Here is a 17,781-nt window from a genome sequence, read left to right on the forward strand (position 1 = left end):
CTTCTTTTCTTTTTACTGCATGAGGACCTGCAGCCACAGTCACCTGCTCTGGCTATGGCTATGAAAGTGAAAACTGCACTCAACTTTTATGACAGGGTTATTTCTGGCAGCCTTGGAGGAATCTCTATCAGCACAGCATGCATTCACCTATGGTATTTTAGAGGATTTAACTCTGCCTCTGTCCCTGAAATTCCACGCAGCACTTGCAGAAATGAAACATCCACTGTGCCCGCTAATGGTCTGGATAGCTGATTGCACCAGAGTTTTATGGGTCAGCTCATTTACAAATCCACTGGAGGAGTCATTGGCATAAATCCCATGTAAAATGGGAATAGTGTGCTGGGGTGCTTGGAAATTAGAGTGCAGCCTTTCAAAAGCCAGTTCTGACTGAAGATAGCAGCAGCAGGCTGAAGGAGCAGCAGGTATGTAGCAAAGTGTTTGGCTTGCTCTATTTACTGCAAGGTATCTTGACTGGATGTCTCGAGTGTTTCTGGGCCACTTTTCAAAAAAGTCGATCACCAAAGCAGCTGATAGAGGCAGCCAGGGAAAGTGCGAAGGCAGGACACAGAGCCACAAAAGAAGAGCCCACAACTTCAAAGAGTCTGATCTATAAACCCTCCTTGATAAGAAAGAACAGAAGAGGGACAGACTGCTGAGTGTCCATGGGAGGATGCCTCCAAATAATTGTTCTGTGTGGAGGGTGTCATGTATCTCACACTACTGTACATAACTGTATCTTACCATGCTATACATGAATGTAACTAGATATGACCTGTAACCACAAGCTTACCTTACCACCAGGGGTGCACTTGCAGGAGACACTGGATACCTGTTCTACACAGGTATATAAAGACAGGTCTCAGGCAATTGTGGCATTCGAGAGCTGTGTAATAAAGGTGCAGGTCCTGAGTGACCTTGACTTCAACATGTGCCTCCTGTGAGTCTGTACAGCAGGGACAGGACTTTACAGTGGCGGCGAGTTACGGGATTACAGAATCCACAGAATGGCGACCAACGGCTCAGATGAAAAATACAATGCTGGAGATAATTGGGAGGACTTTATAGAAAGGCACCAGCAAAGCTTTGTAACCAAAGACTGATTAGGCGACAATAAGGCAGGCAAGAGAAGAGCCCATCTCTTGACCAGCTGTGGCTCGAAAACATACGCCTTAATGAGGGACCTGCTGGCACCCGAGAAACCAGCAACCAAGTCGTTCGAAGAGTTGAGCACACTGGTAAGAGACCACCTGAAGCCAGCGAGCAGCCTACACATGGCCAGACACAGGTTCTACAACTACAGACGCTGTGTGGGCCAGAGCATACCCGACTTCGTGGCGGAACTTCTGAGGTTGGCTAGCTTATGTGAGTTCTCCGATGAACTAAGGAGAGAAGTACTGAGAGACTTTTTTATTGAAGGAATAGGCCATGCAGGCATATTCCAAAAGCTCATAGAGACAAGAACTTGACCCTAGAGGCAGCAGCACTGGTTGCACAGACATTCTTGGCAGGAGAAGAAGAAACAAGGTTGATCTACACTGTGAGTACGACAACTAATGAAACATCGGAACAAGGGGTTCACAGCGTGAAACAAGCTGCTACCCCCACACACAGACAAAGGCAGGAGAGCAGGCCCTCAACAGCAGGCAGTGGCGCCAGAAGACATCAAGGGCCACATGAACGGCTGTTCACACCTCATCAACCCACAATGCAAGCAATCAACTACAAACTGAGAGAAACTCAAGAGGAATCAGCCAGACGCAGCTCATCCTTTGGAAACAATGGAAGCGGTCTGTGCTGGAGATGTGGGGGAAGGCACTCATCAAGGGGGTGTCGATTTCAACATGCCATTTGCAGAAACTGCAACTATACAGGGCATCTGGCCCACATGTGCAAAAAAACGGCAGCTCGGCTGGTATATGAATCAGAAGGGTCGGAAAGCGGACCAGAAGATGGTGGGGACAGTACCCAGGACACCGAGGTATAGCGGGTCAACACGATCAATGGCCACTGCTCCTACAACAAGACGCCTCCAATAATGATGAGGGTCCTACTCAACAGGATGCCAGTCAACATGGAGCTGGATACGGGAGCGAATCAATCTCTCATTGCGCTCAAAAATTTGAACAGCTGTGGCCGCACAAAAGCGACAGACCAAAACTCACAAGGGTCGACACCAAACTAAGCAGCTATACCAAAGAAATCATCTTAGTCCTTAGCAGCGCCATGCTCTCAGTCACACACAAAGGGCAAGTGAACCGACTTCCCCTGTGGATTGTCCCCGGAGATCTCCCAGCACTGCTGGGGAGAAGCTGGCTGGCAAAACTAAATTGGAAATGGGATGATGTTCACGCCATGTCATCAGAGGAACGGACCTCCTGCTCAACAGTTTTAAGTCGATTTGAACATCTCTTTCAGCCAGGTGTGGGCACATTCAAAGGGGCTAAAGTCAAAATCTATATCACACAGGATGTTAGACCGGTCCATCACAAGGCTAGAGCTGTGCCCTATGTGATGAGGGAAAAGATTGAACAAGAACTAGACAGGCTTCTGCGGGAAGGCATTATCTGACCCATGGAATTTAGCAACTGGGCAAGTCGATTCGTCCCAGTCATGAAGCCTGATGGATCCGTACGAATCTGTGGGGATTATAAATCCACCATAAACAGAGTATCCCTACAGGGCCAATACCCATTGCCCAGAGCAGAGGACCTATTTGCCACATTGGCTGAAGGAAAACTTTTCTCAAAACTAGATTTCACATCTGCGTATATGACGCAAGAACTGACCGAAGAGTCTAAGCTACTCACCACCATCAACACACATCGAGGCCTTTTCATGTACAATCGATGCCCATTCGGCATCAGGTCGGCAGCTGCTATATTCCAGCGCAACATGGAGAGTCTGCTCAAGTCCATCCCGGGGACGGTTTTATTTCAAGACGACATACTTATCATGTGCAGGGACGCCGACTCCCATCTCCGCAATCTGGAGAAAGTACTAAAGCGGTTGGATCGGGTAGGCCTAAGAGTTAAGAAATCCAAGTGCCTGCTTCTCGCACCCGAGGTTGAATTTTTGGGCAGCAGGATTGCCGCTGATGGAACTCGCCCAACCGAGTCCAAAACCGAAGCGATTCGCCTGGCACCCAGGCCCCGGAATGTCTTGGAACTGCGCGCCTTTCTCAGGCTACTCAATTACTTTGGGAACTTTATGCAGAACTTAAGCAGCTGCTGGAGCCTCTCCACGTGCTACTCAGAAAGGGGTGCGATTGGTTTTGGGGGGACGCCCAGGAACACGCCTTCAATAAGGCACGCAACCTTCTATGTTCCAACAGTGTTTTGGCTTTCTTTGATCCAGGTAAAAAGCTAGTTCTCACATATGATGCGTCAGCGTACGAGGTCGGATGCGTTTTACAACATGTCAATGGTGTGGGTAAATTACAATCCATAGCTTATGCCTCCAGGTCACTTTCGCGGGCGGAGCGCGGGTACGGAATGGTGGAAAAAGAGGCGTTCGCATGCGTGTATGGTGTCAAAAAGATGCACCAATACCTTTTCGGGGCCAAGTTCGCATTAGAAACTGATCACAAGCCCCTCACGTCCCTATTATCTGAGAGCAAGGCAAAATAAACACCAACGCCTCAGTGCGCATTCAACAGTGGGCACTCATGCTGGTGTACTACGACTACACCATAAGGCACAGACCAGGCACAGACAACTGTTCTGACGCGCGAAGCAGGCTGCCCCTGGCGACCACGGAAGGGTCTGACGAACAGGACTGTGAGATAGTCATGGCAATCACTGCCTTTGAGTCCACAGGTTTGCCCATGACGGCTCGCCAAATCAGAGCCTGGACGACCAGCGACCCCACGTTATCCTTAGTAAAAAGATGTGTCTTAACTGGTGACTGGGCAGAGGCTCGCAATGCCAGCCCCGAGGAGATCAAACCTTTCCATAGGCGCATGCATGAGCTCTCACTACAAGCAGACTGCCTGATGTATGGCAGCCGAGTAGTTATGCCTCTGCGAGGCAGAGAGGCATTTGGTCGGGAGCTCAACCTCAAGCACTCAGGGATCATTCTCATGAAGGCCATAGCCAGATCCCACGTCTGGTGGCCTGGCATTGACGCGGACTTGGAGCTCTGCGTCCGACGGTGCACCATTTGTGCCCAACTCAGTAATGCCCCCAGGGAGGCCCCCCTGAGCCCCTGGCCCTGGCCCACCAAACCGTGGTCACGGGTGCACGTAGACTATGCGGGCCCATTCATGGGCAAAATGTTCCTTGTAGTTGTACATGCATTTTCAAAGTGGATCGAATGCACCATTTTAAACTCGAGCACCACCTCCACCACTGTGGAGAGCCTTGGAACTATGTTTGCAACGCACGGAATTCCTGACATATTGGTCAGTGATAATGGTCCGTGCTTCACCAGCGCAGAATTCCAAGATTTCATAAGTGACCACGGCATAAATCACGTTAAGACGGCACCATTCAAGCCGGCCTCCAATGGCCAGGTGGAGCAAGCAGTGCAAATCATTAAACAAGGCATGCTCAAAATCCAAGTTCCCACGCCTGTCGCGACTGCTGCTGGCATACAGATCTCGTCCGCATTAATTGACTGGGGTTCCCCCGCGCAACTATTGATGAAACGGACCTTAAAGACAAGGCTCTCATTAATCCTCCCAGACATGCATGAAATTGTTGAGGCAAAGCGCCATAAGCTGACTGAGTACCATGACCAAAGTTCGAGGGGGAGGTGGAATGAGATAGGGGACAAAGTGTTTGTGCTAAACTATGGCAGGAGTCCCAAATGGCTTGCAGGGACAGTAACAGGCAAGGAAGAAAACAGGCTACTGGTGATACAAATGGACAATGGCCAAACCTGCCGGAGGCATGCAGACTAAGTCAAAAGCAGATTCACCAACAACACTGCTGATCCAGAGGCAGACTACAATGTGGAACTCACACCACACCTGGTGGACAGACAGAGGGAACAACCTGAGGAAATGGCAATCCCAACAGACAGCCCAGGCGAGACACCAACAATCATACTGAACGAAACAGACAGCCCAGGCGAGATACCAGCAATTACACCGAAAAAAAAAACAGGCACCAAGGCAAACAACTGAACCACAACTAAGACGCTCCACGCGAGAGCGTAGACCACCTGAGAGACTGAACCTATAAAGACAATAAGACCTTGGGGGAGGGTGATGTCATGTATCTCACACTACTGTACATAACTGTATCTTACCATGCTATACATGAATGTAACTAGATATGACCTGTAACCACAAGCTTACCTTACTACCAGGAGTGCACTTGCAGGAGACACTGGATACCTGTTCTACACAGGTATATAAAGACAAGTCTCAGGCAAGTGTGGCATTCGAGAGCTGTGTAATAAAGGTGCAGGTCCTGAGTGACCTTGACTTTAGCATGTGCCTCATGTGAGTCTGTACAGCAGGGACAGGACTTTACAGAGGGAGGTTGCACTGGCACTGAATGCCAACTCTATTACCCCCAGAACTGCAGACCAGTGCCACATTAAGTTCAATGACTCGACTAGAAGAGGCAAGGTATCACACTGGCCACTCTCCCTCTTCTTCTTGAGCACGAAACTACTCTACACTATCTAGAATTAAAAGCTACATAACTAACCCTTCACAATGCATCATACAGCAGATATTTGCATTCCACTTTTAATGGGGTGATATCACTGCACCTCTTTCATCAGCTGTCCAATATTACCTGGGAGATACTCCTCAATTGTTAACTTTCACCTGATCCACTCAATCACAAACTGGCACACAATGCCTGTGAGGTGCAAGACATCAGAGAGGACATTCAAGAGTTTGAAGACCTCACAATCTATGAGGAGCAAGCCATTGAACTGAAGGGAAGGAAGGGAGGCAGTCTGCTCTTGCTATGGGAGATGGAAATGTTAGCTCAGTGACTGCATACCTACAACATCCCTGGGAAACACCACACATACACAAGCTTCCACTTCTATTCTGTCTCTCTAAATGCAAGGGGATAATACTCATCCAATCTTGACTTGTACCTTCCTTTCCTGCAGATCTACCATAACAACAGTGGAGAAAGACTTTATATAATTAGGAAAAGAATGAAACTTCTGCTCGATGTATTTGGAGCGCCACCTTGTGTTTAGGCTGGGTTGTATTTGCTCAACAGCCTCACACATTGAGCTGATATGCAGACTCTGTGTCCCTTTTAAATCTTTTAAATTATTCTGTCACAGTCTTAATAACTTACATTTTAATAACTTATATGATATGCTTTAAGCCTGGTTTTATCTTGTCAAAATAGTTATTTAGCTGAAAATTAAGTTTGCCAACCATTTTGTGGAATGTGCTACTGACAGACTAGCTAATCTTGACAGACTAGATAATTTTAACAGATATATAAATCCAATTTTTCTCTTGACAGCTCAGCAAGTTTAATATTGAGTAGTGGAGCCATACAGATCAGAAAGGTCGCAGTCTGATGTGCTCTATCTTCGAATGCCTGCCAGTACTCGCATGAATATTTGGCTGAGGCATTAGAGGGCCTTCACCATCTGTGGAACTGTACTCCAGCAATAAGTCATCACCTCAAAAGAAATCATAATCTTAAAAAATCTCTACAGACAACAGCCTTCCTTTTTCACTGACGTTCTGATTTTCAGAACTGGCTGATTGTTCTTCTAAAGCACCCAGCTCAGATATGGTAGTGGCCAGGTGCAATAAAAAACATCCCCCTTCTTTATATTGATAATGTACTCACCTTGGCCTCAGCATGACTTTGTTCTTTTCCACACTGTGCATCCTTATGGCTTTTCAGAGTTGAACTACTCACTTCATAGCTTTGTATTAGCCATGTTGCATTGATGCCAACTTATGCTGTGTGCTCAAGCCAAGTGTGAACTGCATCAATATTACACAAAATCCTTTTCACATAGGACTTTTAAGTCACTTTTCTACTGCCTATTTTTAATTTCCCTGTTTGCGGGAGAGAACCCTGTGCATCAAAGCTTCCTTTTTAAGTCAGGTGCTGGTGGCACTGGGCTTTGCTGTGTAATGTCAGAGGGGACCTTCCCCATTGTGTAATGTCGGAGGGGACCTTCCCTGTTGTGTAATGTAGGAGGGGGCCTTACCTGCTGTCTAATATAGGAGGGGGCCTTTCCTGTTTGCTCTTCTGAAACCAACTCAGTTAGTGTGACGGTACATTTGTAGACTTACATTTCATGGGCCTATGGTGCTGTCACTTCTCTAAACATGGGGGAATTTTTAGAGTGTAATGGGGCTGACTGAGGGAGGCCAGTGCATCTTCTGTCATCTGCAACCCTGTCAGATAAACAGGCATCAGGGAGCTGAGAATTTCTCACAAATCTGGGCTGAATTTGAATCCGGGTCCCAGAGAGGAAAAGTACAATGTTGTTACCCAATTCACCATCAATCTCTCTAATACAATTAATAATTCAAGGTAAAGTGTTACCTCATGCAGATGCTGGCTGGTTAATCCAAGCACATTGTTGGCTAAGTCATGATGAACAGTGATAACTGCTTGAAGAATCTGTGCATGTAGCTCTTGTACAATTCTGTTAAATCTGGGGAGCTCGGTGAGTAATAAAGAATGCAGTGCTTTGTAAGTCTCCATAGCAGCCTTCTCATCATAAGATGCATGACCTTCTTGTTTTATTTTCTCCTGAATTTTTTCATAATCTAAGAACTTATCATCATGTTTTCTAATCAGTTGTTGTGGGCCACTGAACAAACTTGCGAGGGTACATAGCGGTTTGTAAATGATGGATTCCAGTCTTCCTTTCTATTTGAAACAAAGACATTTTAATACAAGTCATGCATATTAAACCCACTAATACCTATGAATTGTATGTCTTTACAGTGCCTTTACTTACAAATTCAGGAATTATCTGTTGGTAGAGTATTTGGATAAACTCCTGATAGCAGTCAGTAGCATGTTCATCCGCCAAATCAGATACATAATGGTAGGACCTCAGGCTTTTAAAATGCTGAGCCAAAATTAAAGAGAAGACAATTAAAAGATGGAGTAGTGCCAGATGTAACTGCGTGCCAAGTGTATAATGGATGCATGATACTTGGACACTAGTATACTTACTTAATAAATACATCATATCAATTTTGCAAAGCATGCTAAATATATCTGAGAGGGGCCATTATTTGTGCACTGACTGTTTCTTCACCTTGACACCTTAAATCTAACATTGGGATTCCGGAAATTGGATACAGGAGCCAAATAGATATCTTGTTTCGAAATCCTAGTTCTAACATTGGGTGAAGGTAGGTTTGACCGAAAAGATGAAAGGAAAAACCAGTGTCATGAGTAAAAATTAAACTGAACTCAATAGTCTGCTCTTAAAAGCAATGCTGTACATTATCTGATTATATACAATAGTTATGTTTAAATTTGAATGTGTCTATGCTGTCATCATTCTAGTTTTCACTCTAAAATAAATTAGATGATGAAGTTAAACTTTATGAATTAATGGGCTGAAAATTGCGGCCTCGCCCGGTGCGTACGATGTGCACACACCCGAAGAGACCTTGCAAATGCCGGTTCTCAGCGCGCGATGCGCATATGCCAAGAATCAGCTTTTATGACCTGTAAAATGTCTTTTGACAGATCACATACATCCCCGGGAAAAGGACATCCACGGGGCAGAGATTGGGCTATTTGCCCAACTCTTGCCCAGCAAATGTCCTTCAAACTCTTATCCTTGGTAAAAGCAGGTGTTTAGCTTACTTTTACCAGTGTAAGAGTTTTAAAACATAGAAAAATTAAATGTAATCAATAATTTTTACATTAAAAACCCTGTCCATTAAGGCAAGTTTATTTTTAAGCTTATTAAAACACAAAAAAAAATTTAAAAATACATTTTTTTTCTAAAACATTTAATTACATTCAATTTCAAGTAATTTTAAATGTGTACGGTGTTTTTCTTATTTATTGTGTTGTGTTTCTTGTTTTTTGGGGGGATTCTCATTGATAGTAATGGGAGCTCATACAAATGGAGTTCGCATTATTATCAATGAAAATACTAGATGTTCATTGGTGGTCCAGGCCCACGTGATCTCAGGATACAAATACGTATCTGGAAGACATGTTCCTGTACACTGGACTGCGAAACTAGGCCTCCTACCACAATCCTACGTTGCTCCGGGACCACCAGGTATTTTCGTTAAAAAACTTCCAGTCGGAGGCGTTCGTCCAAAGGAAGCCTCCGACAGCAATTTCCCCCCCAATATATTATACATTATGTGATACTTGCGTGATGCTTATGTGATACTTGTATCAGTCTTTAGATATCAAACACAAGACCATGAACATGAATGAATGAACAATGTAATGATAGGGGAAAGAGGAGTCTCTATATAGTCGAAAGAGGAGACCTTGGGGTGGATTTTGCCAGTGCTCAGAGGGCAGGTTCAGGGGCGGGTCCACTGTCAAAATCTAAAAGATTGACAGAAGGGCGGTATCCGGCTCTGAACCCGCCTCGTGTAAGTTTCCCAGGCATAAATGGCAGGTGAGCCAATTGAAATAGGGTGTTTCGAGGTGGTTGAACAACATTTTACCACCTACTAACTGTAATGTCCTTACTCAATGGCACAAAACCCACACGAGGCACATTCTATGGACAAGTCACTCTATGACCTGAACCTTTATTCACAGGACTAAGAAGTGATGACCCTGCGTGCGACCCCCCTTTATATACCTGGATGACCAGGGAAGGAGTGTCTCCCACAAGTTCACCCCCTGTGGTCAAGGTGTGCATTGCTTAAGTAGATACAGTATTGCAGTGGTGTTACATAGAGGTTACATACATGACATCACTCCCCCCCCCCCCCCACAAAGTCTTATTGGGATCATAAGTTAAGTCTTTCAGGTGGTCTATGCTCCCTCATGGAGCGCCGCAGTTGGGGATCTGGTTGTTGAGCCTTGCGTGAGTGTCTGTCACCTGCGGTGATTCCGGCCTGTCCGGGATGACCGCCGGGACTGTGCATGCTGCTGAATGTTCTTGTTGCTCGTTCACTGGCGGTGGTGTGAGCAACATCTCATGATCTTCCTCGGGTTCTCAGTGTCTATGCTGAACATTTGTTATACTTGGTCCAGATGCTTACAGCATAGCTGCCCATTGTTAAGTTTAACTGTAAAGTCCTGTCCCCTCAGTACAGAGTCACACGAGGCATGTAGTGAAGTCAAGGTCACTCTGGACCGGCACATTTATTTCACAGCTCTGGAATGCTGCACTTGCCTGAGACCAGTCTTTATATACCTGTCTCTTGCAAGTGCACCCCTGGTGGTAAGGTATGCTGGTGGTTACAGGTCATATCTTATTACAGTCATGTATAGCATGTTAGGATACAGTTATATATAATAATGTAAGATACATGACATCACCCTCCCCCAAGGTCTTATTGTCTTTATAGGTTCAGTCTCTCAGGTGGTCTACGCTCTCGCGTGGAGCGTCTGAGTTGTGGTTCAGTTGTTTGCCTTGGTGTCTGTTTTTCTTTGGGTGTGGTTGCTGGTATCTCGCCTGGGCTGTCTGTTTCGATTGGTGTGATTGTTGTTGACTCGCCTGGGCTGTCTGTTGGGATTGCCCTTTCCTCAGGTTGTTCCCTCTGTCTGTCCACCAGGTGTGGTGCGAGTTCCACATTGTAGTCTGCCTCTGGTTCCGCAGTGTTGTTGGTAAATCTGCTTTTGACTTGGTCTACATGCTTCCGGCAGGTTTTGCCATTGTCCATTTGTACTGCCAGTAGCCTGTTTCCTTCCTTGCCCATTACTGTTCCTGCAAGCCATTTGGGACCACTGCCATAGTTTAGTACAAACACTTTGTCCCCTATCTCATTCCATCTCCCCCTCGAATTTCTGTCATGGTACTCAGTCAGGTTACAACGCTTTGCCTCAATGATTTCGTGCATGTCTGGGAGGATTAATGAGAGCCTTGTTTTTAAAGTCCTTTTCATCAACAGTTGCGCGGGGGGGAATCCCAGTCAGTGAGTGCAGATGAGATCTGTATGCCAGCAGCAGTCGCGACAGGCGACCCTGCAGCATGGGACCTTGGATTTTAAGCATGCCTTGTTTAATGATTTGCACTGCTCTCTCCACCTGGCCGTTGGAGGCCGGCTTGAACGGTGCCATCTTGACGTGATTTATGCCGTGGTCAATTATAAAGTCTTGGAATTCTGCGCTGGTGAAGCACGGAACATTGTCACTGACCAATATATCAGGGATTCCGTGCGTTGCAAATATGGTTGCGAGGCTCTCCACAGTGGTGTAGGTTGTGCTCGAGTTTAAAATGGTGCATTCGATCCACTTTGAAAATGCATCTACAACTATGAGGAACATTTTGCCCATGAATGGGCCCGCATAGTCTACGTGCACCCGCGACCACGGTTTGGTAGGCCAGGGCCAGGGGCTCAGTGGAGCCTCCCTGGGGGCATTGCTGAGTTGGGCACAAATGGTGCACCTTCGGACACAGAGCTCCAAATCCACATCAATACCAGGCCACCAGACGTGGGATCTGGCTATGGCCTTCATGAGAACGATCCCCGGGTGCTCGCGGTGGAGCTCCCGGACAAATACCTCTCTGCCTCGCAGAGGCATGACTACTCGGCTGCCCCATATCAGGCAGTCTGCTGGTAGTGATAGCTCATGCAAGCGCCTGTGAAAAGGTTTTAATTCCTCGGGGCAGGCATTGCGAGCCTCTGCCCAGTCACCGGTTAGGACACATCTTTTTACTAAGGATAACGTGGGGTCGCTGGCTGTCCAGGCTCTGATTTGGCGAGCCGTCATGGGCGAACCTGTGGACTCAAAAGCATTGATTGCCATGACTATCTCACAGTCCTGTTCGTCAGACCCTTCCGTGGTCACCAGGGGTAGCCTGCTGAGCACGTTGGCACAGTTGTCTGTGCCTGGTCTGTGCCTTATGGTATAGTCGTACGACGCCAGCATGAGTGCCCACCGTTGAATTCGCGCTGAGGTGTTGGCGTTTATTGCCTTGCTCTCGGTTAGGAGGGACGTGAGGGGCTTGTGGTCGGTTTCTAATGCAAACTTGGCCCTGAAAAGGTATTGGTGCATCTTTTTGACACCGTACACGCATGCGAGCGCCTCCTTCTCTACCATTCCGTACCCACGCTCCGCCCGCGAAAGTGACCTGGAGGCATAAGCTATGGGTTGTAATTTGCCCGCGCTATTGACATGTTGTAAAACTCACCTGACCCCATAAGCTGACGCATTGCATGTGAGAACTAGCTTTTTACCTGGGTCAAAGAAAGTCAAAACACTGTTGGAACACAGAAGGTCCGTGCCTTATTGAAGCCGCGTTCCTGGGCGTCCCCCCAAAACCAATTGCACCCCTTCCTGAGTAGCACGTGGAGAGGCTCCAGCAGCGTGCTTAAGTTCTGCATAAAGTTCCCAAAGTAATTGAGTAGCCCGAGAAAGGTGCGCAGTTCTGAGACATTCCGGGGCCTGGGTGCCAGGCGAATTGCTTCTGTTTTGGACTCTGTTGGGCAGATTCCATCAGCGGCAATCCTTCTGCCCAAAAATTCAACTTCGAGTGCGAGAAACAGGCACTTGGATTTCTTGACTCGTAGGCCTACCCGATCCAACCGCTTTAGTACTTCCTCCAAATTACGGAGATGGGAGTCGGCGTCCCTGCCCGTGATAAGTATGTCGTCGTGAAATACAACCGTCCCCGGGATGGACTTGAGCAGACTTTCCATGTTGCTCTGGAATATGGCAGCTGCCGACCTGATGCCGAATGGGCATCGATCGTACATGAAAAGGCCTCGATGTGTGTTGATGGTGGTGAGTAGCTTGGATTCCTCGGTCAATTCTTGCGTCATATACGCAGATGTGAGGTCTAATTTTGAGAAAAGTTTACCTCCAGCCAATGTGGCAAATAAGTCCTCCGCTCTGGGCAGCGGGTACTGGTCCTGTAGGGAGACTCTGTTTATGGTAGATTTGTAGTCTCCACAGATTCGTACGGATCCATCAGGCTTCATGACTGGGACGATGGGACTTGCCCAGTCGCTAAATTCCATAATGCCTTCCCGCAGAAGCCTGTCTAATTCGTGTTCAATCTTTTCCCTCATCACATAGGGTAAAGCTCTGGCATTGTGATGGACCAGTCTAGCATCCTGTGTGATGTAGATTTTGACTTTGGCCCCCTTTGAAAGTGCCCACACCTGGCTGAAAGAGATGTTCAAATCGCTTTATAACTGTTGAGCAGGAGGTCCGTTCCTCTAATGACATGGCATGGACATCATCCCATTTCCAGTTTAGTTTTGCCAGCCAGCTTCTCCCCAGCAGTGCTGGGGGGTCTCCGGGGACAATCCACAGGGGAAGTCGGTTCACTGTCCCTTTGTGTGTGACAGAGAGCATGGCGCTGCCGAGGACTGGTATGATTTCTTTGGTATAGATCCTTAGTTTGGTGTCGACCCTTGTGAGTTTTGGTCTGTCTCTTTTATGCGGCCACAGTTGTTCAAATTGTTGAGTCCCTGAGAGATTGACTCGCTCCCGTATCCAGCTCCATGTTGACAGATATCCCGTTGAGTCGGACCCAAGTGCACCCCTGGTGGTAAGGTATGCTGGTGGTTACAGGTCATATCTTATTACAGTCATGTATCGCATGTTAGGATACAGTTATATATAATAATGGAAGATACATGACATTAACCACGATGACCCTGTTCCTCTCTTTGTCTATTACAGTACCCTCAAGCCATCTGGGCCCCACGGCATGATTGAGGACAAATACGGGGTCATTTATTTCTATACATCTCTCCTTTGAGTTTCGGTCATGGTACTCATTTTGGGACTGACGCTTGCCCTCAATTATGTCGGTCAGGACTGGGTGAATGAGGGACAACCGAGTTTTGAGTGTTCATTTCATAAGTAGCTCAGCGGGCGGGACCCCGGTGAGCAAGTGCGGTCGGGACCTATAGGCCAGCAGGAGGCGCAATAGGCGGCATTGAAGGGAGGGTCCTTGAATCCTGAGCATGCCTTGTTTAATGATTTGGACCGCACGTTCCGCCTGGCCATTGGAGGCCGGCTTGAACGGTGTTGTCCTGACATGGTTGATGCCATTGCCCGACATGAACTCGTAGCTCGTGAAGCGTGGGCCATTATTGCTAACAAGGATGTCCGGCAAGCCGTGGGTTGCAAAGACCGCACGTAGACTCTCCACAGTGGTGGATGTCGTGCATGAATTCAAAATGATGCATTCGATCTATTTCAATGAGAAACATTTTCCCCGTGAATGGGCCCGCGTAGTCTAAATTAATACGTGCCCATGGCCTGGTGGGCCAGGGCCACGGGCTGAGCAGGGCCTCCATGGGGGCATTACCTAGCTGGGCACATGTCGTGCATCTGTGAACACAGTGTTCCAGGTCTGAATCAATTCCCGGCCATTAAACATGTGACCGGGCAATGGCCTTCTTCAGCACGATGCCTGGATGCTCGCTGTGGAGTTCCCTGATGAATGCCTCCCTGCCCCTCTGGGGCATGACTACCCGGCTGCCCCATAGTAGGCAGTCGGCTTGGATGGAGAACACATCCATCCGCCTGTGAAACGGTCTGACCTCCTCAGGGCATGCTCCGTGTTGGGCGCCCAATCCCCAGTCAGGACCCATTTTTTAAATCAGAGATCGGAGGGGATCTCTCTTTGTCCAGATTTTTATCTGGCGGGCTGTGATGGGGAGCCTGCACTGTCAAAGGCATCAACGGCCATGACCATCTCAGCGCTTTGTGCCGCTGCCCTCTCGGTGGTGGCCAATGGAAGCCTGCTAAGCGCGTCAGCGCAATTTTCGGTGCCAGGCCGGTGCCGTATGGTGTAGTCATAAGCAGCCAGCATGAGAGCCCATCGCTGTATGCGAGCTGACGTGTTGACATTGACAGCCTTGCTGTCTGACAACAGAGATGCTAACGGCTTGTGGTCCATTTCTATTTCGAACCTCCTGCCAAAAAGGTACTGATGCATTTTTTTTAACACCATAGACACATGCGAGTGCCTCCTTCTCAAACATCCCATATCCCTGTTCTGCTTGAGAGCGCGACCTGGAAGCATAAGCCACAGGTTGTAGTTGGCCCTCAGCATTACTCTGCTGCAACACGCACCCAACCCCATAGAACGATGCATCACATGTCAGAACCAATTTCTTACATGGGTCGTACAGGGTCAATAACTTATTTGAACAAAGTAGGTTCCGTGCCCGATTGAAAGCCCGTTCTTGACAGTCCCCCCAAAACCAATACAACCTTTACGCAGGAGCACGTGAAGCGGCTCCAACAACGTGCTTAAGTTCTGCAGAAAGGTCCCGAAATAGTTCAAGAGTCCCAGAAATGAACGCAACTCCGATGTGTTGCCGGGCCTGGGTGCTCGTCGAATCGGCTGTTTTGGATTCGGTGGGCCAAATCCCATCTGCAGCAACCCTCCTGCCCAGGAACTCAACCTCAGAAGCCAAAAACGCACATTTAGACTTCTTGAGTCGCAGGCCTACCCGGTCCCGTCGGCGTAGCATCTCCTCCAGGTTGTGGAGGTGTTCCTCGGTGTCACAACCCGTGAAGAGGATGTCGTCCTGAAATATGATTGTTCCAGGAATGGATTTGAGCAGGCTTTCTATGTTTCTTTGAAAAATCGCGGCCGCTGATCGAATGCCAAACGGGCATCTGTTGTAAACGAACAGTCCCTTGTGCGTAGTGATGGTGATCAGTAGTTTAGATTCATCGGCCAGTTCTTGGGTCATATCGGTTGAAGTGAAATCCAACTTGGTAAACAGCTTGCCGCCTGCCAGCGTGGCAAAAAGATCCTCCGCTCTCGGGAGCGGGTATTGGTCTTGTAGGGACACCCGATTGATAGTGGCCTCTTAGTCGCCACAGATCCTGACAAAACCATCCACTTTTAGGACGGGAACAATGGGGCTCGCCCAGTCGCTGAATTCAACAGGCGAGATGATGCCCTCTCTCAGCAAACGGTCCAATTCGCTCTCAAATTTCTCCCGCATCACATACGGCACCACTCTGGCTTTGTGGTGCACTGGTCTGGTCCGGGGTGATGCGTATCACTACTTTGGTACCTTTGAACGTCCCGACGCCAGGTTGGAATAGTGACTCAAATTGTTGTAGGACTTGTGAGCATGAACTTCGCTCTACAGATGACATTGCGTGCACATCCTCCCATTTCCAGTTCATCTCAGCTAACCAGCTCCTCCCCAACAGTGCGGGACCATTGCCCGGGACAATTCAGAGCGGCAGCCGGTTCACTGATCCATTGTGTGTGACCGCCAACATTGCACTCAATGCGTTCTAGTTTGGGTCTACTGGCTTTGAGTGGCCATAGCTTTTCGAATTGTTGAACGCTCATGAGTGACTGGCTGGCCCCCGTGTCCAGCTCCATGCGTACAGGGATGCTGTTTAATAAAACCTTCATCATCATTGGTGGCTTTTTGGTATATGAGCTGTGAATGTTTGCCACATGAACCCACTGAACTTCAGCATCCATTGATTTGCCCCAAGAGTCATCCTGCAGCACAGACCCCTCTTCTGGTCCATCCACCTCATAAATTAGCCTGGTTACAGGCTTCCTGCACATTCGAACTAAATGGCCACTGAGGTTGCAAATTCTGCAGACAAATTGTTGAAACCTGCAAGTCCTGACAGAGTGTTTGCCCCCACACTCCAGCATGAGCTGAGATTCCCATTGTTGTGAACAAAGGAGCTATGACCCGTCATTCCTCGCTGATTGTCCCTTTGACTGCTCGAGTACCCTGTTAGTGGGTGTCAATGGCCCCATCCCGGACCGCATTGTCCACTGTGATGGCGTAAATGTCCGTTCAGCCTGCCATTGTCTCTGTTGAAAACCTACTCTGGAGTCTATTGCTGCCTGGGGTGTGTCGAACTGCCCTTGCCTGCCTGCGGGGCTCTGAGTCGCGTTTATGATATTGACTCCCTGATCTCCTGCCGCGTTGGAGGCAGAATTGCGCGCGTATATTATTTTGGTTTCCTCCTCCCCCATTATGAAAGTCTGAGCGGTCGCTGCATCTCCCAGCCATTCTTTCGTGACAAAGCTTTGCTGGAGCCTCTCAATGAAATCGTCCCAGTCCTCACCAACACAGTACCGTTCCTCTGTGCTACCGGTGGCCATTCCCGTGGGTCGTTGCTTCCCATTTCTCGTCACCAATGTAATGTCCTTACTCAATGGCACAAAACCCACATGAGGCACATTCTATGGACAAGGTCACTCTATGACCTGAACCTTTATTCACAGGACCAAGAAGTGATGACCCTGCATGACCAGGTAAGGAGTCTCTCCCACAAGTTCACCCCCTGTGGTCAAGGTGTGCATTGCTTAAGGTATATACAGTATTGTAGTGGTGTTACATAGAGGTTACATACATGACATCAACCATTTTCTAACTTTTTCACGAGGTTCACGTCAGGTAAGTAGGTCGGGTTTTCAATGACTCTCCATTGCTTTCAATAGTTGACAGCTGCAAAAATGGTATAAAAGCTACCATTTCACACCTGTTCACTTTCCAATGTTAGAAGCTGGAGCCTTCAGGATTTGGAAGAGACTTTTCAGCTTTATGCATTTTGGAAGTGTTTGGAGTAAACTCTCTATTCACTGTCACCTCCTTGGAACAAATTCTCCCACCACTGACAGATCCCCTCATTCACTTCAACCTCACCTGCCATCTATTCCAGCAGCATCAGTTCCCTTGAAAAAAACACACCTTGGTCCTCA

The 17,781-nt window shown here is 47.8% G+C and overlaps 1 protein-coding gene across 2 annotated transcripts in view; it reads right to left on the bottom strand.

The window, feature by feature from the left end:
- The window catches only part of arhgef37 (Rho guanine nucleotide exchange factor (GEF) 37), a 210,005-nt gene that overhangs the window by 32,676 nt on the left and 159,548 nt on the right, over positions 1 to 17,781 (bottom strand). For both annotated transcript variants that reach the window (XM_070878453.1, XM_070878452.1), the window contains exons 8-9: positions 7,915 to 8,028; positions 7,494 to 7,823 (exon numbers count right to left, since the gene is read on the bottom strand). In XM_070878453.1, coding sequence (XP_070734554.1) covers positions 7,494 to 7,823; positions 7,915 to 8,028 — 444 coding nt within the window. The remainder of the gene's footprint in view (positions 1 to 7,493; positions 7,824 to 7,914; positions 8,029 to 17,781) is intronic.

This window comes from Pristiophorus japonicus, chromosome 4, assembly GCF_044704955.1.
Source record: "Pristiophorus japonicus isolate sPriJap1 chromosome 4, sPriJap1.hap1, whole genome shotgun sequence".
Taxonomy (NCBI): Eukaryota; Metazoa; Chordata; class Chondrichthyes; family Pristiophoridae; genus Pristiophorus; species Pristiophorus japonicus.